Below are 24442 nucleotides of genomic sequence, written 5' to 3'. Positions count from 1 at the left end.
AAGCAATGTAAATGTAAAAAAAGTCCAGAAGCCTTGTTCTCTCCTTTTTTTAATTATTAATTTAAAGTTGACTCATGTGCTAAAATCTTAAGTTTTTGTACAGTCGGCATTTGTTTTGTAGATTTCTGGTTTCTTTGGTTTATTTTCATCCTGTTCTGTTTTTCTTTAACTGTTCTTTTGCAGTTTTCCCCTGCCTTTTGTCAATGTAGTTTGGATTATTTTATAAAATGATTGAACAGATCTTGGTCTAAAATGACAATTTTCCACAATTAACTAACCGTCTCATGTTTTTATAGGTTAAGTTGAACTTTTTTGTTTACAGTATGTTTAAGGATTCAATCTAAAATGTTTAAATACATTTTTTTACACCATTTATAAATTCATAAAAGTACTTTTTGTTTGTCTTTGTTTTTAATTTATAATCCCCAATGCTAAGTCACTTTTATTTTTTCAAATAGTTAGCCAGCTTTAGCCTGAAAGCTTTCAATTCTAGAAGATGACACACAAAGTGTATGCCTAAATATTCATTCAAAGATTACTACATCAATAATAGTTGTTTAAAAAAGCAAATAAAACTTTTTATTTGTAAAAAAAATACAGAAATCTGTGTTGTTTTATGTGTAAATATTTTTGTCTTCCTACAAATGTTGCATTCCTTGTTATCTACCCTAACTTTTGATGTCACTATGAACAAGAGAATTTGACAAAAAAGGCCTAACCTCAGAGTAATTTCAAAAATTAAAACCAATTTCTTGAAGCAGATTGACATTTTGCCCCAAAAAAAAAATGTTAGTAGATTTTATTTTGAAAGGCAATTTGCCAACGAACACTTTTTGTTAAAATGAATTCAAACTTCAAAAATACATTTCTGCAAACTGAACCAATGGCTTAAATGCATCAATTGTTCTATTTGTAAGAACAGACAGTGGTCCCTCTCTGTGAGAATCAAGTGTCTGTAACGCAACAAGCTAATAACGTCACATCCTTTATGTTCTGATATAAATAGAACTCTTCTTCCCAGCTCTCCTACACATGATTAGAGAGATGATAATAGAGGGGAAAAAATTAGTAACCTCACGTCGTGATCCAATTTTAAAACAAATCAAGAACAAAATATACCTGTTGCTTTATCCGTGCAAATGTGCCAGCCAAATTCCTCTGAGGTTTGAATTTAAAAGGCTGTTCCACGCTACAAAGTTGAATTCTTGACCGCCATTAACAATAATCATCTTCACCATTGCACAGGAAAAACAATGCCAATTAAATGCAGTTCTGTTGACTTCACAAGGTCACATCTTCTCTAAATTGAACCTCTTGTTTCTTTAATTGGTGTCATTAATTGTAGATTCAGCTAATGCATTAGTCACATGCACCCATATGGAGGGTTGACCCGTGTGGGGGCAGCAGGTTCTTCGATTGTCCGAGCCCGTAGAGGGACGTAGAGATGAGTGGCTGCATCATAAACAGAGTGCATCTTTGCATTAGGAAGAGCAAACTTATCACTTGAACAGCACTAACTTTGCCCCTGCATAGTGCCAAGGGTTCAAAGGGTTGTAAAAAAGGAAATATTTGTCGATACACCTGCATTTCACTTACTTCAATTGTTATGCTATGTAGACTGTGGGCATGTGATGCACTAAATGGGCATTCTTGGACGCGTTTTTAGCATCGCAATGGACTGTCACTACCCAATACTAGCGCGGTACTGAAGAGGTCCAAATCTCGCAAATCTTGTTCCAGGTTTTTTCTTTTGACAGTTCTTTTTCTTTATATATGAAATACTTGGAGTCAAATACCACTAAAGGCAACTAAAAAACCTTCAGCATATTATTTCTCGTCCTATTTTTTGTTACTCTATTTTACTTCAGCTCTGTCTCTTTCCATTTTGCTCTGAGTTTGGCACCTTTGCCTCCCATCCCCTCCATCTCACCTCTCTCCATTTTTCACCCCCTGAGCTCTTTCTCTCTTATCTGCTCTTCCTTCTGCATTCTCATCAGGTCTCTTGTCTGATTGGACCGACAGCTTCCTCCCTTTTTTTTCCTTCTTTTTCTTCGTTGACAGCTTCCTGCTTTTTATACGGAGACATCCAGAGCTCGACGGCAATTTGCACAATTACGTGGAACCGTACTTTCGGGGAGGAGTTTATTGTGCTGCCACACCGTATCACAGCTGAAATGAGATGGGTTAGGGCGCGTGGTGCTGAGCCCGACTGTAAAGAACTGTCCGCGACGCACACAAACACTTTTCAGTAAATTGGTGCTTTCCGAGCGACCGAGGCGATGACCTGAGGCAATTTTCAGCCTCAAAGTGAGGAGTTACAGGAGAATCTAAGTACGGGGAGGTCAGCTGGATGGGCCCGTAAATTGCACATTACAGTTCTGTTCCTGCCAGCATTTCTCACACTTAGCTAAATTCATTTTGAATGTGCTGTTGGCTTTTGGGAGGGCACTATCTTTTGTGGGGCAAACTTGTTTCCAAAAGGAAACTGTAATATAAGCCCTTTTTTTTTAAATATTCACTGAATTGAAAAGATGTAAAAACAAAGGAAGAAAAAGGCCCATATATACCTAACTTCCAATTAAACCGAGAATTGCCCTATGCTAACTGCAAAACTGGAAAACACAGCAAATAATTGCTCCAGGGAAGAAAACATGATGGACAGAAGAAAAACAGGCCCATGAAAGCTTTCGTGTTTGCTTGGAAGCCCAGAGCAGTTTGATAAAAAAAAAAAGAAAAACAACTCCATAGGCTTAGAAACAACACTTGTCTTTGTTTAGAGAAGTGTTTTTACAGCTTTATGAAATTCCAGTCTTTGTGGTCAAATCCTATGGGGTCAAATCAAGATCATCTTAAAATATATGAAAAGCCAAATTGTTATGTATATTTGAATAATTGAAATTTTTTATTTTATTTTATTTCAAACTGTTCTAAACTCAAAAATACACTTTGCAATAATGAAAAAAAAAATCTTTAAAATTTCATCTTTTAAACTTAAAAGACAAAAATTAATTGATTATAAAAAAAAACATTTTGAATTTAAAACTTGAATAACAAAATAGAAACCTCTAAACCCATTGCCCATCGGGACATGATTGACATTGGGTGATTGAGGTTTTAGTGACGTCTTAACTGCTCCAAAAACGGTGTCTGCGGTTGGCGTCACTGATAACATTATCAAAAACTTTTTTTTTCTGATGTCAGTCATGTCCTAGCAGTGACTAGGCTCAAAGCCCCGCCCCCGAGGGAAATTTGGGTTAACACCGAAAAACCAGAATTCTGAATTCAAACTGTAAATTGAAGAATGAAAGCAAGGAGGGAGTGAAGAGTTGAAAATACAAAAAAACATCTTTCACTTGGAAACAGTTTGATGTTTATTTTTTTTTAAATTCAAGTCTCAAATGTATAATTTTTTGGTCTAAATTTTCAATATTTTGCAATGTTTACAATTTGTACTTTTGAGTTCAATACTATTTCAAAATCAGTTCAAGTTTGGATTTTTCTAAATGTTAAGTTTCAAACATTTTTGTGCTTTGCTGCCGATGGAAAATGAATGTGAGGAGCCAAAAGCTGCTTCATCCATCAAAGGTTTTCTTTTTGTTTCAAAAATATTTAACTCTTCTAAATTAGCATAAAGTTTATAAGATATTTTTCAAGTAGAAAAACAAAACATTGCGTAAAGAAAATAAAGTTTTGCTGTTCAGAAATTCAAAAGCGATTGTGTTTTCTTTCAAAACTGAAAGACCTCTGCTGTCAGATTTAAAAACCCTTGTCGCTGCCGCTCCGCTTTAGATCTAGTTCTAAAAAAAAAAACCCCAACGTGTTTATTTTGACTGAAAAGAGGAGAGAAAAAGCAGAGAAGAGAACGGTTTACCTGAAGGAGGAGGTCTGATGCCGGCTTTATCTTCTGCTGGAACAAAACACTCAGTGCTCGATTCTGCTGCTCCAGATCAAAAACTCTTGTCCGCAGCTTAAGACATTCCTCTCTCAGATCCTGAGAAAAAAAGCATATATATTAAAAAAACAAAACAGTATTTAACCATAAACGTAAAAAACAACAACATGAAATTAAACATTTAAGAGCATCAAGACATAAAGGGACAAACCTTCTGTGTGAGGAGTGCCTGTACAACTTGGTTAGCGACCTTCAAGAGACAAATGAAAAGTCTTTCTTTAGAAAGGTGAGGATAAAATAAAGTTAAAAAATAGACTCCAAATGAAAAGTTCATACAAAGCTTCCAAAAAGTATTTGCCCTCTTTGCAACTTTTACTTTGCATATTTGACATCTTTAAATGATTGAGACCATTAAGCAAATGTAACATGATCAAAAACAAAAATCTGTTGACTTTCAAAGAAACAAATGGCCCCATGTGAAAAAGTAAATGCCCCCTTAGTCACTTGTGCCGTCTTTGGCAACAGTAATTATAATCTGCTATTTTAAATAAGTAAGTAGAAAACTTACAAAAAAACTGCAGCTTTCCATTTTTGATATACATCAATATTGCACACATTTGGGGAATCATTCATACAAAGCCTCGAAAAAGTATTTGCACCCATCATGACTTTTGACTTTGAATTTAAATGTTTTTTGGCCCTGAGGAAAAACAAACAAACAGTAAACAAACTGTTTACAGTTTGCAGCCTTTTGTTTTTCAGCAGAGGATTTACAGATCCGCCTGGTAGTGTGTTGTGTGTTTCAGTTTATATCTCACACAGCTCCCGCCTCCTAATGGCTGTATTAAAAGCACCGAGATGATGTAGGAGCAGAGGCTGTGTCTGAGCTTCCACCTCCCTGCGCTCCAAACCACAGGAGAATCCGCTCCGATTACCGCGCATTGATTGGTCATTAATGGCGTGTGAAGCTGCTTTACTCAGCGCGCTGGCTCTGCCTTATCAAATGAGGGTAAATATGTCCAATCGAGCCCTTCCTCTAGTTACAGATCAGTGGAACTGCCAGGTGATCAAACAAATTTGAGCGAGCGGGCTTTGAACTGCACACAGTTGGACTTCAAATGACAAATAAAAGTGGCTGCACGCTGAATTTTGAAGAGAAACGGAACGCTTACAACCATCCTTACTTGTTTGGGAGCAAGCCTTTGGTTTTCTACACTTTCAGTCATTAAAGATGGATCATTACAGAAGCTTTAGCTGTCAAAAAAAAGCAGCCAAACAAATAGGGTGGCTTTTGATGGAGGTGGGGGAGCAGAACGAAGGCTGCATTAAACACAAATATGCATCCGTGCAGGATGCACCTCTGCTGTTCTTCTCAAACTGGCGTCTCTGAGGCAATTTGGCCTGTTCGTCCTTGCTGATCAAACCTCCCTGTGCCTCTCCCGCCTGTCGCCCCCTCCATGCCTGGGTAATTCAGCCAGCAGCCTCTTGTGCTTGGACGTGGGTTGGGTGGGGAGGGTGTCATTCCCCTCATGTGCTCCCATAACAGCACTTCTGCCGCTCTCACAAACAACCGGAGGGTTCGAAAGTGCTCGTTGTTATGTGAAGCATCTCCTCAGCAACACCGGCTTACATCCGGCTGATGGCAAATGTGTGAACAATCACATAGTTTATAAAAAAATATGTATTATCAGCAGAATTTGTAAATAAATAAAATCTCAAAAACGATTTTTGTTGGATAAAATTTTCCCTAAATGTATCTTTTATATAAGATTTAGCACAAAATACTTACTGCAATATGCAATACATAATAGTTCAGGCTTGGATTTATTTAGCCCAAATATGGGGTGCAATTAGAATATCTGGGGGGCAAGTCTGGGTGTGCTGAGAGTTTGGAGTGTCTTATCTGTAGAAGCCCTTCAAGTGCTTAGAAAAGCACACTGTCATTATATCAGTTCATCTATCCATAAATGCATTTTCTTCTTTGATGTATTTTGATATGTCTCATGGTTTTGTGTTGAATGCTTTTTCTTTTCTTCACTTTCATCTTCTTTTACCAGGTTCAGGACCGGAACAAGCAGGACACCGGTTTGTGCCCTGATGAGGCTTCATTTATCTTTTTAATATTTTTAGTCTTTTATTGTTGTTTTTATGTGTTTTGTAATTTTTTTTGTGTAATTTTTATTTCTGTAGTTGATTTGTTTTCTGCAGCCCCTCGCATTGGGGGGAGGGGGGTAGTCATAGCATTTTTGTTCATACCCATATCTAATCCTTGATCTAATTTAAGTTTGTCAGAAATACAGAATTGCTTGGGAAAACAAACAAATAAAAACTTTAAAATTAAGTTAGACTTGCTTGTTGAGTTAGACTTGTAAATAAAAATATAACAATTTTTAGATATTTAATTAAAAATAAGAATCTAACCTTATATATTGAAAGAGCAGTCATTTAAAAATAAAAAACTAAAAAGCTAAAATTAAATAAATAAATGTAATAATAAGGTAATCACCTAAGTCAAACCATCTTACAATGGTGAAAAAAAAAAAAAAAATTAACAACTTTAAAAAAAGAAGGAAACTAGTTTAAAAGGAGAAATGAAAAAAAACAACATTATTTTAAAATGAAAAATTTAAATTTAAACACTAAAAATGAAAAAGGCAAAATTTTACAACTTTGCAAATTTTACAATTTTTAAAACTGCATTACAAATAAACCTAAATCCGACCATATTAACCTGATTAAAATAAAAAGTGTCCATTTTATTTGACTTAAATAAACATCAACAAAGCTAAAGAAATCACTCTCCCTCCTTCTTTTTACATTCCATCTTAAAAGCATGAGTATGCATGTGGGAACAGTATTTGTATTGTGCACATGTTGACTTGGACATTTTTTGGGCCAACAGGTATGTTTGTAACATTTGAGTGTGTTTGTGGACAAGCCCCGCCCCTTCTAGATTTATATTACATCTGAACCTGACCGTTATGATAAACATCCAGAAACTTGTTGCTTTCCTGCTGCTTCATGGTTTTACTCCCCCCCCCCCCTTCTATAATCATCCTCCTATCCCCCTTTTCTAACATCCCTTTCTCTTCTTCCCTCCTTTCCTTTTCCGTCCGTTTTTGATTAAAATGAATAAAGTTTGGCCTCATTTAACAAAAGGGGTTTATTCAGACATACCTCTGGTTTGTCAGAAGATTCATAACCCCTTATTGTTAATGTAAAATATGTCCAACACAAGAGGCCTTTAGCTCTCATCTGTTTGCCCAGCTGTTGGGCAGGACAAGTTAAAAAAACAAAAACAAAGCTAAAGAAATCAAAGTAAACAAATGATTGATTAAAATGCATTGAAATAAATGAAAGTGAAACTAGAGACTTGAGCCGAAGCTGAAGACGCTGAGGCATGTCCTTGTTTGTTACGCACAAAGTAAACAAAACAAAAAGTTCTTGTATTTGTACATGAGCATAAAAAAAGTGGAACAAAAAATGGATTTTCAAGGTTTTCTAAATCAGTCCAGCTGAATGTGGGGATTGAAGTGGTGGACAAAAAAACACCAGGACCTGCCCACCCTCTCCATGCCCAAAACCACAAAAGGCCCAACCGGCAGGTGAACAGGTGTACTAAATCCAATTCACTCCCCTAATCATGTGACATATTGACAACAAGGTGGCTACAGACTTCAACTAAACAAAAAAATCCAAACTGAATTTCATTATGTGGTAAATTATACCACACCAAGAGTACTAGAAAATGTTTTTCTGCGATGGACTAAAGTGACGAATGATCTCACGATGGTTGTCAAGATTTTGACCGGGTTTCAGGGAACAATCCGGACGACAGTCACTAAAGCCGAAACTTTTTTCAAATTGGTTGTTTTTATCCTGCGTGGTTTCAGAGGCAGGGCTGAGCTGGGAGACCTAATCAACTGAGAAAGATGAGTCATCGTCTCGCTCACTGTCCAAATTAATCGTTAGCGTTCATCCTCTTCCTTCCAGCTGTGGCTGACAGAAATGACCAACCTGTCAGCAAACCAGAGGCGCCAGGAAGACCTCATTAAAAAGCTCACCTCCGCAGTACCCTTCGTTCCTGCTTGTCCTCTGAAATGCAATAAACACTTGCAGACTTTCCGCAACAACATCTGGTGAGTCACCTGTTGCCTGGAAACAAAGAGTCGACGCTCACCTCGTCCAGGCAACGCTCGTACTGTTCCCTCTGGCTCTCGTTCTCCGAGGCCAACGCCGAGTTCTCCTCCTGAAAGAACAAACACGCCCTCAGTATACACGCAGCGACAAAGAGGACTCTTCCTCTCAAAGGTCAAGTGTCAGCTCTTAGCCAATAAAAGTGAAACCATGAAAGGTCATGCAGGCTTGAAGTTCTGATGCTGAACTTTTGGGGCATCTAATAAGAATATCTCCTCCACGCGGGGGAGCGAGGCGGCAGCGGTCTATTGATCTTCAGGAGTTTCCAATTTGTCAGAGACGAGTTGCGCATTAGGAGCTGTCAGCCTCCTCGGCTCGCTCATCCTCTGCCCTTTAGTGGAAGCTCCGCAGCCCCTTGATGAAAACACGGGAAAAGCTAATTACATCCAAAAATCTGCATTGAAGCCGTCTTGGACCAAACGGTGACTAATAAAAGCTTCAGGACCTAATTAAAAAGAGTGCTTGAGTGCCGTGTCAGTGGAGGTTGGTCTTACTCATCACTGTCATCAAAACCTTCAATATGGCTTTATTAATTAATGAATTTATTTTATAAAACTAAAGCTATTCATAAGGAAGACCAAGTTGAAGTCCACAAATGGTCAAACCATGTTTTTTATTAGAGGAATTCTACTGCTAATTGGAAAAAAAAAGTTTTGAACGTATTTCCTAACATTAAATAATTTTTTGTTCATTATAAATGTAGATATTAAGAAAACGTGTTAAAGCCCCACTCCGATCATCTTTTGAGCTATTTTCAAAGTGTTCCCAGTGCTATTTTAATTATGATTTTGCCGTTTTATGCCTAAATTTAAAAAATCCTCTGTTCTTTGCTGGGACAAAGTTTCTACTGAGGGGCTGTAGTACATTTAAAATTTGCCGTTGCTTTGAAGGCGGGACTGTTGGCACAGAGCAATCCCGCCCCCCCCATCCCTTCCTTTCCCCATTGATGAGCGCTCTCTGTGTCCACACTTTCCAGCTAGCTCACAGCCCCTCACACCCTCAACCAAACATGGTGCAACAAAGGTTCAGAGCAATATGGGAGCTATCCAGCCTGAGGCCAGCTCGGACGCGGAAAACCAAGACATCCCGCAATTTTCGGAGTATAAGTCGGGTTTTTCGGCTATCTATTCCGTTATTATGATTTGCCTTGTAAGATAAAATCTCCATCCTTGTTCCTGTATTTTGTTAAATAAGTTTCTCACAACAATTCGACTTATAATCCATCGTGGCTGGCTCAGAAAAATACGGTATATGGATCTAGTCTGTTCCTGATTTACAGCAACTTGAATAAAGAAATGTTCAGAAATGTGGCTTACTTACTTTTCTTTATAAATGTCTTCCATCCTCAGAAAAATACCACAAGAATATATTCAAAACACTAAAATCCATATTTTTATCGGAGTGAGTCTTTAAAAGAATTCCGCTGCTAATTAGAAATGAAGAATCTATTTCATATGTTTGTCAAAAACATTGATTCACTTTAGATGAAATCTTAAGATGTTAGCGTTTTGTCATTGCTCAATGTTCACAACATTTAGAGCAGGAGTTCAACACTTTCTATAACAAATGAGAATTGTAAGGTAAGTTTCAGCAGACCATTCTCTTTTTTATTTTATTTAACTTTGGAGACGGTTCAGATTTATGATTTTTGGACATAAGCATGTTCTGAGTCATGAGGTCACAGATGTGTATGCGGATCACGCCTCATGCCTTTTTTGTTTGTTTTTTGGGTGTGATTTGGACAAAAAAAGCAGGGCTCGCTCAGCGCCCGTGCACGTCCCGCACGCCACTGGCCTGGTGATGTATCACCCGGGTTTTGTTCTTGCTCCAGCTGGAGGTGCATCCATCACTCCCGGCACTGGCCAGAATAATAATGGCAGATACGTTCTAATAAGATCATTAGAGAGGCGTTTTTTTTAAGGGAACTGCAAAGAAGGAAGCTAAAACTGGAAGCAGCTCTCCTCTCTCATTTTTGAATTTTAGTTTTCAGATTTTTTTTTTTGGAGGATGTCTTGGACCATGAAGAGGAACCTAATCCCTGAAAAGAACCAAAGCCGTGAGTCCATTCAGGTCAATTTTGCTCTCCAATCACAGAGGACAGAAGGATTTGATGAGCTGTCGTGCTTTCAGGCAGAGAAAAGTCAGAGGTGTAAAGAAAGGGCGAGCAAAGGAGTGATAAAAAGTACCTCGAGGGTCTTCAGGCGCTCCAGAAGGAGCTTGGTTTTGTCTCTGTCTTCGTCCGCTTGGCTGCCGTCGAGCTCGGTACTCGCTGGCTCGGCCTGCTTCGCCTCTGGGCCATCCTGCAGTTTCTGCACTTCCTCGGAGAGTTTATCCTGATTCAGAGACAGCAGAGACGAGGGTTAGAAGAGCGGACAAGAAGAATGAAAAAAAAAAAAAACAACAGATGGAAAGAGGGCAGTACAAGACACAGGGAAGGAGCCATGAAAGACGGGAATCCACGGGCAGATGGGATGGCAGCCTCCACAGCAGAGTTGCTCAACGTCCCCTAATCCCTAATCATGTTTCTCTTGTTTTCATGAAGAGAGGCAGCGACCTTCAGGGCTCTTTCCCTAGCATTCTGGGATACTTAGACTCCTCTCCAGCATCACTGGGGATTGGGCTGTTTCTGTTTCTGTCTCCCCTGTTTTTGTTTTTGCTTCCCCCCCCTGTTTTTTCACCTCATTGCATCTGTCATCTTTAATCAGTTGCAGTAATTAGCTACTAATTAGGCATTGAATGAGTGGTGAGCGGCAGACGGCAGCGACGACTCGCTGAAAGATTGGTCTCGTTTTTGGAGAGAAGTCTCTGGTGTCTATCTGCTCAGTGATTTGTGGAGAAACAAAAAGCTGCCGCATCAGAGTCAGGTCAGACATCAGGAAAGTGGAGTTTATTGACTTTTATGTCAAGAGGAATAGATTTTTATGTTTTTTTTGGGGGAAAATTAGAGTTAGCATCGAAAGCTAATGCTACTTTCGCATTTGAGCGATCGTTTTATGAGCGATCGCATTGAAAGTTAAACCAAAGACTTTTGACCAATCAGGGAATAAGACGTAGTAGTGACGTATGGATAGTGCCCTTATCATAATAAGAAAATACTAATAGTTTCAAAATTGATCATGGCGGACAAATTGAAAATCCAGTACCACCCAATTATAACCGCCTTATAGTGTGGAAATTAAAGTAATAATCCCTCACGAAAGAAGTTAAAAAATAAAAAAAATGATGTTTTAAACGTATTATCCCCCCTCTGTCTGAAATTAAAAGAACGTTTCCTTTTTCTGCTCACTGATTACAAATAAAAGAACTGGATGAATTCAAATCACTTTGTTTTCTACCAAACAATTTTTACATATCATTAAAGATTTTGGCTTCATTCAAAAACAAAAGTTGGATCTCCAGAGTGAGCCCGGCACTGAAAGCGCCGTATAACTGATAACAGGGTTGGCATTTGTCACACCTATCTTGGCTTTGACAAGTGACTGTCCAACCTAAAGACATCAGATGGAGCTGTGATGGATGGCTGCAGACTCACAGTGAAACCTGCTGCCTAATAGGAATCCTTTAAAAATGTTTAAAAAAACACTTTTCTTTTTCTTTTTAGTTTGCATCCATATCCGCCATCACAATTTAACTTTTCAATCTTATTAGATTCCATTGAGCCCGTTTTCTCCAACCTTTTTGGATTGCAGGTTTGCCGGTGGAGTGCGGTTTAAGGAGAGACTCCTCATCAGGCGGAGTTAAAGAGATGGATAATAAACTCGGCAGATGAAGGGAGCGAGAAGAGGGGAAGGGAGGGAGGCTTGTCCCTCACGCTGCCCTTTCAAGTTATTGAGTTTGTCTGCTGAATACACAGAGCAGAGCTGCAGCAGGCTGTACGGGGAATAGAATATTAACCGTCCGTGTTTATTCTCCCTGACAGCCGGGTCACGTGACTGAAGTGTGTCTACAAGCAGTTCACAGCACGCGTCAGTGCAGAAAAAGCTTTTCTGCTCCTAATTACACTGATTTATTGCCTTTTTTTTGGGGGGGGGGGGGGGTATTGAATTGAAATGCTTCTGCTGTAACTGTTCTCAAAAGGTTTCTATTTCTTTGAGAGCTGCAAGATTTTATAGTAAATAGTAAATTCCAATCATTTCAATTATATTTCACAGGACTGAGCTGCATTTTGCACAAACATCCTACAGGGTTTGTTTTGCAATTTTTAAAAAGATGATTTTTCACTAGTAATTGTTTAAAATACTTTTTTTTCCCCTTGCCGGCATATCAAATAACATCATAGATGCGACAGACACAATAAAACCGGCATCTTGGCTCCAAATTTATCTCATTCTTTCTGCCTCTGCTTTGAACCCAATTTTACTGAGCCCAATTGGGTCAACAGTGAAAGCTTTGTTTAGTTTTCAAGTTGCTTTTCTTTTTAGCCCCCTCCTCAGTTTACCTTGTAGGCCTTCATGATGTCCACTGTGTCCACAGCAGTCTGCTCCAGGACGCCCTGGTTCTGCAGCAGCGACCGCACCGTCTCTTCCATCCTGTAAACACAGCGAGCACTGCATGAAGTGCAACTTCTTTCTATAACGCCTGTGGAATTGAGAAAAGCACGCTTCCCCTTTTTGTAGTTGTGTTATTTATACAGCTTTTACAAGAAAGTATGCTTTGTTTTCTGGTTTTCTTCTGACAGCTTCCTTCTTCTAGCCTTATGTGTACCTGCTAGTAGACTTTCGCTGCGAAAAAGAAGCTTTTGTGGTTAAAAAAGCCTGCTGAAATCTATCTAATTAAAGTGAAAAAATGTGTCTTACAGCTCTCTTTTAGAGAGTTTTTATTTACAGTATTTTTAAAATAAATAAATGGAATTTTTGTTTTTGTTTTATAATAACTTTTCATGTTTCTGACCACATTGTGATGCGCTTTGAGTCTGATATGCATCGTGACTCACTTCATTCTTATTTTCAATAATTTGCCCTTTCAGCTACTTTAAACTCTGTTTCTGGTTACTTTAGGACTATTATTATAAAAATGTATCAATATTTTGTAACCTTGGTAGGTTTCGGAAATAATTTTTTTTAATTGCCAAAAAAGGTGAATAAAAATGATATCACCTTAGAGACATAACAACAATAAAAATCACAAAGAAATATTTATTCTCATATAGGTATACAGGCTAAAACTAGAAAAAAAAAGATGTACATCGGGCATGTCCAAAGTCCGCCAAATGGGGCCCGCGTTCAGATTTCGTCTGGCCACAGGCTCCTGTCATAAAATCAATAACCAGGACTTTCAAAGAACTACCATTTTTTGTTTATGATTGGCTAAAATACGTTCTAAGTCACTATAAATTTGGAGAAAAACCTGCGACCGCTTGACCTTTAGAGCCTTGAGGGCCGAAAAATTGAGGAACATTCGTTAACCACAGGGATTTATAGTTATTTTTCTGTTCACATTATTTACATTTAGAAGTTAACAGCGAGCATTTAATTGTTCTATATGGGGCCAATTTTTATGTTCGTGAAAGTTTTTTTTACAGACGTTTTCTTTATTTTATATCTGGTCTTCAAATATAAATGTACAGTAGTTTGGGTAAAAAAACATATTTGGATGTATTACTCTTCTGTGAAGAAATAAACAATTATCCCATTACAATTTTCTTTTTTTCTTAAATAGTTAATTTGTATTTCGTGTTGTTATCCAGGTTCAAGAATGCAGGCTGATTGATTGGCCCCCACATATTTCCACATAACCAAATCTGGCTCTCTTTAATTTATAAACAGTCATAAATATATGAGTACAAGAAATACTAAGCTAAAAGCAACTTGTGTGAAATAGGTGAGAAAAAGGAAAATTATTCAACAATTCCAGACAAAAAAAGCGACATGAATGCTTGAGGAAATGCTACATTTGTTAAACACATGACAGATAGCAAAAAGGTACCTAACACTATTAAAAAAGTTTTATATTAAACTAACTCTCAATTCTAAACTTGTCAAGTGGTTCTAACAAGCACAAGACCAAACTGAAAGCTAAACATTACTTAAACCAGAACAAACTTAAAAGGAGTATCTGCCCAATTACAAGAATAATAAAAAAAAGGCTGTGTAAAATGCAAAAACTATCTTAAAAAAAAGCTGAAACCATGAATTGTCACAATATTATACAATATTTCATATTATAATATAGAAACAAAAAAAGCTAAATGGAATTGGAACTCACTACCTGAACTATTGCTGTTTTTTGCCCCCAAAAATGTACGACAGATTGAAACTAGCAGAACATGACGAAACAAAACTAACTACAATCATTGGTAGAAATGCTAAACTTGCAAAATAAAATTCCCACACCACCTATGAAAAATAGGCAATACCACTTGGTTCTTTTAACCTTTTACATTTCAACCTTAGCACCACATTTGACATTCTTTTGACATTCTTTGACTGTTTATGCATTTAATATAATTCCAATCAATTTTGAAGTGGAGAAGTACCACTTTAAAGTAGTGACGTGTTTTGTGCATTAAACATAAACCCGCTGATTCTGTCACAAAGAAAAGGGGCTTTAGGTCAATATCTAACACAGCTGGTTCATTGCCTGAATGGTCAAAGATTTAAGAGTGTGTGCTATTTTGGCGTCTCCTGCGACATTTCAGATGTTTAAGGGTTAAACACAATTTAAGCTCATGCACATCTGTTTAGTAAAATTCAAGGAACAAGACAGAAGTTATGAATCCTAATGTACAAATGTTTTGACGGGACATTAGGTGACCATAAGGTTTGAACTTTTCAACATTGTAAAGATTTGCTACATTATTACTGTTGCAGGATAAAAAATGAAGGGTGTTTTAGATCTCAGCAACGATGCAGTTTTCAACTCTGTTTCAGCTCATACTGTGTTCAAATCTTGAAGAGATGGTGGTACATGTTCACCATCTGTCTAGGCTCAGCCATAAAGCCGCCTATAATTAGACTACTAGCGGCTGACAGCACAATCAGAATGGTTGACAAGCAGGAAGAACAGCCGTTTGCTGCACTTCCAGTTTAAACCCTGGCCTTAATCAGCAAAACCTGGCCCTGTACATGTAAAGCTTGACCCTGGGTCAAGATTTAGTGAAGGGGCATAACCAGGTTTACAGATACCGGACATGGAAGAATTGCAACAGAAAAAGACTTCTGTATTTTCTGCAATACAGAGCGCACCAAATTAGCCCCACCGTCAATGACTGGCCTATTTTTGAATATATGTCATATATAAAGGCACACCAAACTATAAGGCGCCTTAAGCGAGACAAACCACCCAAACTCCAAACCTTGTTAGTAACACTTAAAAAAAAAGAAACTGCCTTAGAGCACTTTACATTTACCATGTTAGCGTACTCACAATAACTGCCAACTTTGAACACATACAAAAATAAAAAACACTTACATTTTAGCAGCACGCCTTGTACCTCTCAAAATTGCTTTGACATTAGAAGGCACAACGAGAATCAAACCAAATATTTGGCACTCTGGATTAAAAGGTGAACTTTCATTTTTTTTAAAAATTATTAAAGCTTTTGAGTCCTTATAGTGCAGAAATTACTGTAAATTTAAAGTAACCTGCCATGTGAAACAAACTTTCTGGACAACATATATTTCTGTGTTAACAAACTGTGACGTTCATTGAGCATCTTTGCTTACCATACTTCCCATTGTGCTGCATCTAGAAACAAGCAGAACAAAAACTGCATAATTTAACAAATACCAGTGGGAAAGAGCATGCTGGGTTAAATTAAATGACCCCCCCCCAACCTAAAAAGTAATCTGCAATGAAGAAATATGTAGACGTTCATGCCGCTGCATTGGTGAAAATCTTAATCTTATCTTTTTAAAACACAACTCACACAGAAACTAATCCAGAGTTTGTATGATCTTATCCTCCAAAACACTTAATTTTTCTGAAAATCGGATTTGCTATAATGGGGAAACAAATAGCCAGTAGGAGCAATTTGAGATGGGTGCATTATAGTGAAGCAAAGTGGAGCTTTTTTTTTTAAAATTAAACTGAAATTAAAAAAAAAATCATTAAGGCAAGACAACAAATGGAGTTTAATCTGTCAACTAATGTGGCATGAATAAAAATCACAAAGTTAGTAAATGGGGGAAGCCATTTAAACAAATGTAATTTACATACGTTTTTTGTTGTTTACTGTCACTTTAAGCAGAGATTTGTAACAATTCTCTGTAGATTCTGGGAACAAAAAGTGAAAAAAACAACTAATGCTTTTAATTTTAAAGCTGTAAGTGACTGAAGATGTTTGTTGTGAGAAGATGGCGCCCATTAAAAAATGATCATTTAACCTCTGAAAGCTATATAAATGGAAGCCATTCACTACCAAATTAGTAGGGAATTAAATTAGCAAACTTTTGTGGTTTTAGACTGTGGCCCAGTTTCCTTTACCTACAAATATTTTATACTTAGAGAACATTTCGGCAGGTATAGCACCGTTAGAAGGCCATCTTTCATCTTTAGTCAGTGAAAAGATGCTGAATTAATCTTTTCATGAGGAAAATGAAAGTCCCCTACTCTTATTTTGTTGTCAAAAAGCATTATTCGGTGCATGTACTGAGCCAGGATGACTGAACAGGGCAACCACTTTTTACCAGACTTCCACCGCGTTTGGAATCTGTAAATGACCCAGAGCTTAGGTTGAGTCAGGAAGTTGCTATGTTTTGTTATTTTTTAAATAAAATTAATGAAAGGAATAAAAATAAAAAATAAAATAAAAGGAAAATAAAAGGAGGATATATTAGTCCCACTCCGATCATCTTTTGATCTATTTAAAAAGCGTTCTTAATGGTCTTTTAATTATGATTTTGCCATTTTTAGCTAAAATTGAGAAGATAGTTTCTGCAGAGTGGCAAATTCGGCTCTGAGTTGTGGGTGGGACTGATGGTCTGAAGCAACCCCCACCCCAATACCTGCGACGGCGATGGTGAAGGCGAGGAATATTGGAGCTTTCCAGCCGTACAGTTTTGAGCCAGATTCCAGCACAGAGGAGAAAAAAAAACACATATGTGGATCTATTTGAAGCAAGTGGATGCCTCAGAATGGAGCAGAGCAGAGAGCTTGTGGCCCGTCCAGTGGATTAACTGTCAGTAATTTTATCTTTTTCAAACTGCATTCTTTCGTCTGCTCCTGATTCATAGTGATTTGAATATAGAAAAATGCAGACATGCAAATTTAGGCTCAATTTATTTATTCAGAATCTGTCTTTCATCGTCACAAAAATGCCGCAAAATTATGTTTAAAACACCAAAAACACATTGGAGTCTTTAGCGAGTTTGCCCACTGAACATCTAACCGCAGTGCACTGGCAATGAGACATACTTTAGGATACTAATTGAAATTAATTCGTTTTAGAATTGACCTCAAAAGCAGAAAAATCCAAACTGAAGTGCAGAACTGGACAAGCTCCCAGAAAAAAAAAAAAAAAAAAAACCCCATCAGATAAAACTAAAAGCCTTATTCGTCAGTACTGTAGAGTCTTTCTAACCACCGCTCACTAAATGCGCATGATGGATAGTATATAAGTCTCGGATGACAGAGCATTACTTAACATAAAAAAAATGGTTAGATGGCAAGATTAATCTTAAAGTGGTTGCCAACGACCTATTGAATGCATCAGTCAGGGAAGGAGAGCACAAATGAAGGACGAATGAGGTTGTGTTTTGATAAAGGTGGAGGTGGTGGTTGTGGTGGAGGGGGATTGTGGAGGAGAAAACCAATTCTGACTCCTGTGACCCTTGAGCCACACCGGCTGAATTTCAAACGCTCGTCAGCAGTTCAGGATATACAATCAATGCAATCCGATCAATTTTTAGCTGTGACGTTTGATGATGTTCAACCAAACACACCTCGCGTGGAAAACAGCTGTGGATGCGAGCTGTCCACAGCTGTGAAGCGGCGTGCCAATCAGGGGGAGAAACACCAGTGTCACCTGCTCAAAAACCTGCCCTTTATCAATAAAACACTTCCTGTCTTTCCCCCCCCTCTTTTCTTTTCAGCTGTCAAGAGTTCCCAGACTTCAAACGACGGCGCGCTCCATTCAAGCCCTTTTAAACTGCAGCTGCTTTATGACAAATTCCTTCACCGACCTGGAAGTGATCAAAGCGCTCCCAACTTCTGCGACTTCTCTGGCGTGAAACTCACCCCCTCTTGAGCTTTTCTCCACCTTTAACTCCACTTCCTCTCCTGAAAAAGGCCAGCACAACGGCGCAGACATCTCTGAGGTCCATATGCAGAGATATCCAAAAGCACGGTCGCTGCTGACCTACACGCTGCTCCTGAAATGTGGGTCTCTGGGCTAAAATAGGCCATGCAGTCATCATATAAGCCTGAGTGCTTTTTCGCTCAATCGACACTGAGCGTGCTCACAACTGTGGCAGAGTTACCGCATCAGCCTGACAGCAGATCCCCTGTTCTCATTTTTACTCGCTGTGTCTCCAGCGGGTCATTATCCGCCACCGGCCAAACACAGGGATCTGGCAGGGAAAGACTTTCCCATATGTGCCACGTTAAGCTGCCTCTGAAGGAGAGGCGCTCCCGCTGGGATCGGAGTTTGCAAGTAAGAGGAGCGACTCAATACAGGGTTCCCAGTGTGAGTTTGAGTTTGGACTTCTGACTCCGAGGTGGCTAAGAGGCTTTGACTTTGAGAAAACAAACACTTTCCATGCAAGGAAAGCCAATGGGAGACTGCTTGACATAGCAGTCGCTCTAAGGGGCATTTGCGATTCCTTGCTCCTCATCCTTAGCTGCCCTCCCTGCCAAGATCCGTTTCTATGGTTGGCACCAACATTAAGGGGCAATTTCTTCCACCATTGGAACCTCAAACCTTTCCCCCTCTTCTAGGGGTATCTGCGGCTCACGTTGACCAAAACCCCTTAATCCGATTTGACCGAGAAACAATTTCAATATCCTGAATTGTGGAAGTGATACGGAGAACAATCAAACTGGTTGTGTGACTGAATCGAGGCCATCGAGGGGCCCTCGCGTGACATTGAGGGTTGCAATCACCTTTTTCTAAACTCAACAAGCTCCTGCAGGGGAAAAAAAGTTTCTGTTTAAGCACAGAAATATTCCATTCTTCTCAGACTCCTTTCCAGCAAATCACTTATGCACGCCCACCGGGTGATTGCCTAGTTTAACCCAGCTCTAAGCCACTCTTATCCTCTTAGAGCTGTTTTGCAGAAAACAGTCAAGGAGACCCTCTTGAAGACGTGACCTACATGAAGGAGAAACAAACGGTGGCACTAGAAACTGGAGGGGTTGGATTTATTTTAGACCTGTAAAAGTTGTGCATGTCAGTCGTGCGCATTACAGCGGAGTAGCATGACAAAGTTGCGTGCCCTCGGGACCGCTGACTCCCGCCCGGCGACCTTTCACCCCGACAACAAGGCACACATGCCAGAGATCAGAAGGTCGTCGGGTTTAGTGCACTCAGGACCGTCATATTTCAGTCCTTTTGTCACATGCTTTATGCTCAAAAGGGTTCACGGAAAAAACAATTTTAAGTTTTCTTTTCAGGACTTTCGAGAAATCAACCAACTTTAAAAAATGCTTTTAAGGTATATAAAAAAACAAAGCAGTCAGATTTATGCTATTCATTCATTCCTTGGGCAGTTTCACTTCATTTAAGAGACTTGGAAAGTATGCTCATTTCCTCAACAGTTTTTCACATGTGTTTTTCACATGTGATAAAGACATCCCAGCAGGAAGTCTCAGTGCTGGTCAACCCCAAGGGAACTCAGACCCTTCCAAGCAAAGTTTTTGGGGAACTTTTTAAGAATAAGAAAACCCATGTTTTGGTAGTAATCCTAAAGTAATCAATGATACTCAACTTTTCTGCACCCCATAAGTGCAGACATGTTGCTTGCTTAAAAACAGTCAGCAGAATCAAGTCATGAAATACACCAGTCCTACAATATGAGAAATCAAACCACCCACAAAAATGGATGTGTTTAAGATCACATGAAAATAATAAATTCAAACATGTTTAACAGTTAAATATATGACTTTAGATGGAACAAGGGCTTACATATACTGATCTGGCAGCCGTGGTGCAGAGTGTGCAGTCAATCTCGTATCAGAAGATTGCAGGTTCGGTTTCAACCCTTCCTTCCCACCTATGTGTTGAAGTGTCCTTGGGCAAGACACTGAACCCCAGATTGCTCCTGATTACTCATAGGCTGGAGCCAGGGTAAGGCAGCAACTTTCAGTGTGTGTATGTGTCTGAGCATGGGTGAATGGGTCCGTGACTGTAAAGCCCTTTTGGTTTTCTAAAAAAGATAGTAAAGTGCTATAGAAATATGAGAGGTTAGCCATTTTAGGATCTCCGTTGGCTGAACGCCGTGTCTCACAGCAACAATCTACATTTTTAGCATTTTCCACGGTTCTTCGTGATACATGCGTATATACCTAATAATAAGTGTTTCTTGCATTTTTCATTTGTCTACTTGCGCAGTTGTCAATTCAAGAGGTTCAGCCAATGGGTCTTTGCATGAAATTGGTTTTGAGCTGTTTTAACATTTTGGGTCGTTAAGAATTTGGCTTTTTATGCTAATTTTATGTAATTTATGTCCAATTAATGCGGAAATTTTAAGCAATTGTGCGTGATTATTGCAAGACACATTCACAAATTTGTGGCTTTCTACGACTGTTCCACATATGTCTAACAGACTTTTCGTGCACGTATCACAGATGTATAACTTTTATATCACGTTTACATGGCACATAGCACGTTGAAATTGTTTAATTGACACACAAAATTTGGGCTAGATTTGGCTTTAACCTTTATCTACCTGTTTTTTTGCGTGGTATGGTTTTAACGCAGTAAATTAGTGATACATCTGTGAATCACGTAAAAGACCTAAACCTTTATTACGAATGACCATGTTCACGTGCTCGTCTGATTCTCCTGTGTTAAAATTTCATTTTCAAAAGAAAACTCCTACATTTATTTGATGAATGTATTTTTATTTTTAAATTTGTCCTAAAATGTCCAACAAATTGCACCGGACTTGCCATTTTGCTAAATCTTAAAAAAGAAAAAGGGTATATACGTATATTAAAGCGAATAAAAAGTCTACTGCAGATTTGCCACTAGGAAACACAAAGATGGGCTTTAGAAATGAATGACGACACACTTTTGTTCAAAGCTGCTTTAAATAAGTAGTTGACTTGAATGTTTTGTTTTAGTGACTTCCTGTTCCTAAAGATTAGCCTATATAAGACAAGCCCATAAAGCGGGGGAAAGCAGCAGCTGGCGACTATATGTCGTGGTGAGCAGATGTTAAGCTTCCAGATCTATACTCCAACCATTAGGTCAGTAACAGTTCCTCTGGCTTCAGGCAGCAATCTGCAAACACCAGCCCTGCAAGCCGACGGCACTGATGTGAGAACGGATGCCCTACTTCTGAGCAGGCTTGTAATCTGACCTCTTTCGACAGCCTGCAAACATCATAACCAGTGTGTTTAATCCAAGGCCAAAGTTGGTGGGGGGGAGAATATAAGTATTTGTGATTGTCTGACACAATTCCAAGCGAGGGAAATGGGGTTGACATGCAAACCTTGTGCAGAATCTCATAAATGAGAACATATTTGTCCTAAAGGACATCTGGAACACTGAGGCCAAAGCTGTGCTAGTAGAGCAGTAAGCTAGGTCCAATAAGACACAACTCTCATGTAAAGGTTGAGCTGAAATGGTCTCTGATGTGAGGTGCGCTCGAAACATTCCAGACACCAAATATCTGTTTAAAAGCCATTGCCTCCTGGAGGAAGTGACTTCAAAGCATTGACCCCCTTCTATCCAGTTAAGGACCCCAGATGTGTTGAACAAGGGGTCTGATTCATCTAGACCAGTGGTGCCTACACCTTGCATGCAGGATGTGTGCATTCTGTTCAAGGTTCTTTTTGATTGACTGACCTCGGGCCAATTGAGAAAAAATAAGGCACATTAGCACATTGCTAGAGTCCTTGCAATGATCTATATAGTTCACCATCATGTCAGTAGAGTGGCCTTGGTTTATATTTATTTGAAAATTGCTCATTGTTCAGTTTTTGAGTCCTTAATTGGTCACAGTTCGACCTGGTTTAGCTGGCAATGCTCATTCACTAGCCATGTATTTGGTATCAAATAAAGACTTTTGTACATACGCGCAGTAGCAAGACTTTTGAACCCAGACATCTCAAATGCAGTTTCATACATTTACATAGAATTTTCATTTGTAGTGCCCGCTTGAACGCACTTGAAATGAAAGCATCGGTTTACAAACTAGGGGTGTAGGAAAAATCGATTTGGTGATATATCCCAATATTTTATTTGGCGAGACTTGTATGGATTTAAAATGCAGTCTAAACAATATTTATTTAGTTATTTTTGAGCATCGTTTAGCATCTGGCTCTTAAACCTCCGACCGCTAGTTGGCACCACAGCACACTGAGCCTCCTTGAGCAGCCCTACACTGCACTGAAACAACCAGATCTTACGAGAATCAGCTTGCGTTAAATGCTAAATGTTCAGTAAGCCTTGCAGTTGTTTTTGTTATTGGACATGTACTACTTAGTTCTTGCCTGGGATGGGTACTGAACTGTAACTCTGTGCCAAGTTACTGCCAGTACCATATAAAAACACAGATTGTGGTGCTTTGTAGTGGGCTCCAGATAAGAACGAGTTGCACCTGAGATGTATCACGACACATATTGTATCGTGAGACACAGGTGGAAGACTTATCAATACACACCCCTACTACAAACAGCTCCCTCTTAGAGTGCCTTATCCTTTCCCGGTCCAGCTGTACTGCCTGTTGGAATGGTAATGAGACTAGCACATGAGTGCGAGCACACTCCACAGCTCTAAAACTTCCCTCTGTGGACCAAGGAGGGGTGGGGGGATCAACCTAAGCGTGACCATCCAAACAACACGTCTCGACTTGAAAAGCCGTCCGTGCCTGTTTACATCATTGGTGCATGACTTAAATACACACGTGTGTTGAATATGCGAGTGCTCAGGACATGTTCTCACATACTGAGCATACTGAGTGATGTGCAAAGAGAAACGGTTGGCAGTAAATCTGCAAACAGCCTTCATCGCCTGCTGTTGTTGTTAGTCCTATGGTGTGTCTCCCACATCCTGCTGCAAAGTCCAGGACTGCAATCTTTCAATGGTAAAAAATGGGTTTTTGATGTAAAGGCGACTAGGAATAGGGTTAGGGTATCTCAGAATAATGATATTAAACAACAAATGTTTTTACTTCTTTTAACAAAATTTCAGATTACTCTTAGCAACATTTACCAGGGACTGATTTAAAGTCCCACTCTAATCATCTTTTGATCCATTGTAAAAGTGCTGCCAGAAGTCTTTTAATTATGATTTTGCCTTTCTTAGCCAAAATCGCAAAACCTCTGTAATATTGTAAGACATAGTTTCCTGCAGAGTTTAGTGGACATTTGCCTCTAAATTGTGTCCGTGGAGCAACCCCACCTCCACTTTCTGTCACCCGTTTGTTTACACGCTCTCCCGCTATCTTACAGCCCCTTGCAACCCCTACCTAAAACAACTGGCACAATAAACGGGCTACTAATGTTGGGGCAAACACAATTTAAGTCAGATGCCAAGAAAACGATGATGGACATGGATCTAGTTGTCTACTAGTGGATGCATCAGAATGGAGCGGAGCAGGCACCTTCTGGCCCGCCGACTGTAGCGTCTACGTGACAACTACAAACTTTTTTTTTTACAAGCTGCATTTTTTTTGTCTGGTCCTGATTCACAACAATGTAAATAAATAAATACTAAGACATGCAATTATAATCTTAAGTTGCTTTATATGTGTTCCCCATTATCAAAAAATGAAACAACGTGCCCAAGAACACTTATCTATTACCAAGGTTGGTAATCAAACCAAAACCACTTTGCTACAGATAACCCTCAATAACCTCTCTTATTTCCTTTTGAGATGTATAATTCACAAAAGAGAGAAAGTATTTTAGAGCCAGCAAGCAAAAGCTGAACGCAGTGGATAGAAATAAACAATTATCACTGAAAAACTGAAATATGACTACATCTCTGCAGCTCATTACCTTAAAACGGTCTCTCTCATCTTCAGGCTAGAGTCAGGGCCCCCCACTTTGTTCTCCTCTGCTCATTGGTCATCCTGTCAGAGTGTCGGTGAAGACGAGGACAAGGACAGTCCTTGCAGGAAAGACATCTACGTACAACTAATGGCTTCTATTTCCACCTCTGCAGTTCATTTACCGTTCTCATTCACTGAAGCCCTGAAGTCTTCTGAAGTGCGCCCATCTTTCCTCCAAACTAACCTCTCCTGTCTG

General features: G+C 39.0%; 1 protein-coding gene across 4 annotated transcripts in view; it reads right to left on the bottom strand.

Annotated features, from left to right (window-relative positions):
- The window catches only part of LOC101162908 (nck-associated protein 5), a 155881-nt gene that overhangs the window by 32450 nt on the left and 98989 nt on the right, over nucleotides 1–24442 (bottom strand). For all 4 annotated transcript variants that reach the window (XM_020708326.2, XM_020708329.2, XM_020708323.2 and 1 more), the window contains 5 exons: nucleotides 12528–12618; nucleotides 10276–10422; nucleotides 8073–8141; nucleotides 4104–4142; nucleotides 3872–3991 (listed from right to left, as the gene is read on the bottom strand). In XM_020708326.2, the coding sequence (XP_020563985.1) occupies nucleotides 3872–3991; nucleotides 4104–4142; nucleotides 8073–8141; nucleotides 10276–10422; nucleotides 12528–12618 (466 nt within the window). The remainder of the gene's footprint in view (nucleotides 1–3871; nucleotides 3992–4103; nucleotides 4143–8072; nucleotides 8142–10275; nucleotides 10423–12527; nucleotides 12619–24442) is intronic.

This window comes from Oryzias latipes, chromosome 2 (assembly GCF_002234675.1).
Source record: "Oryzias latipes chromosome 2, ASM223467v1".
NCBI lineage: Eukaryota > Metazoa > Chordata > Actinopteri > Beloniformes > Adrianichthyidae > Oryzias > Oryzias latipes.
The sequence above is the reverse complement of the archived record's forward strand: the minus strand, read 5'-3'. Positions and strand labels throughout refer to the sequence as shown.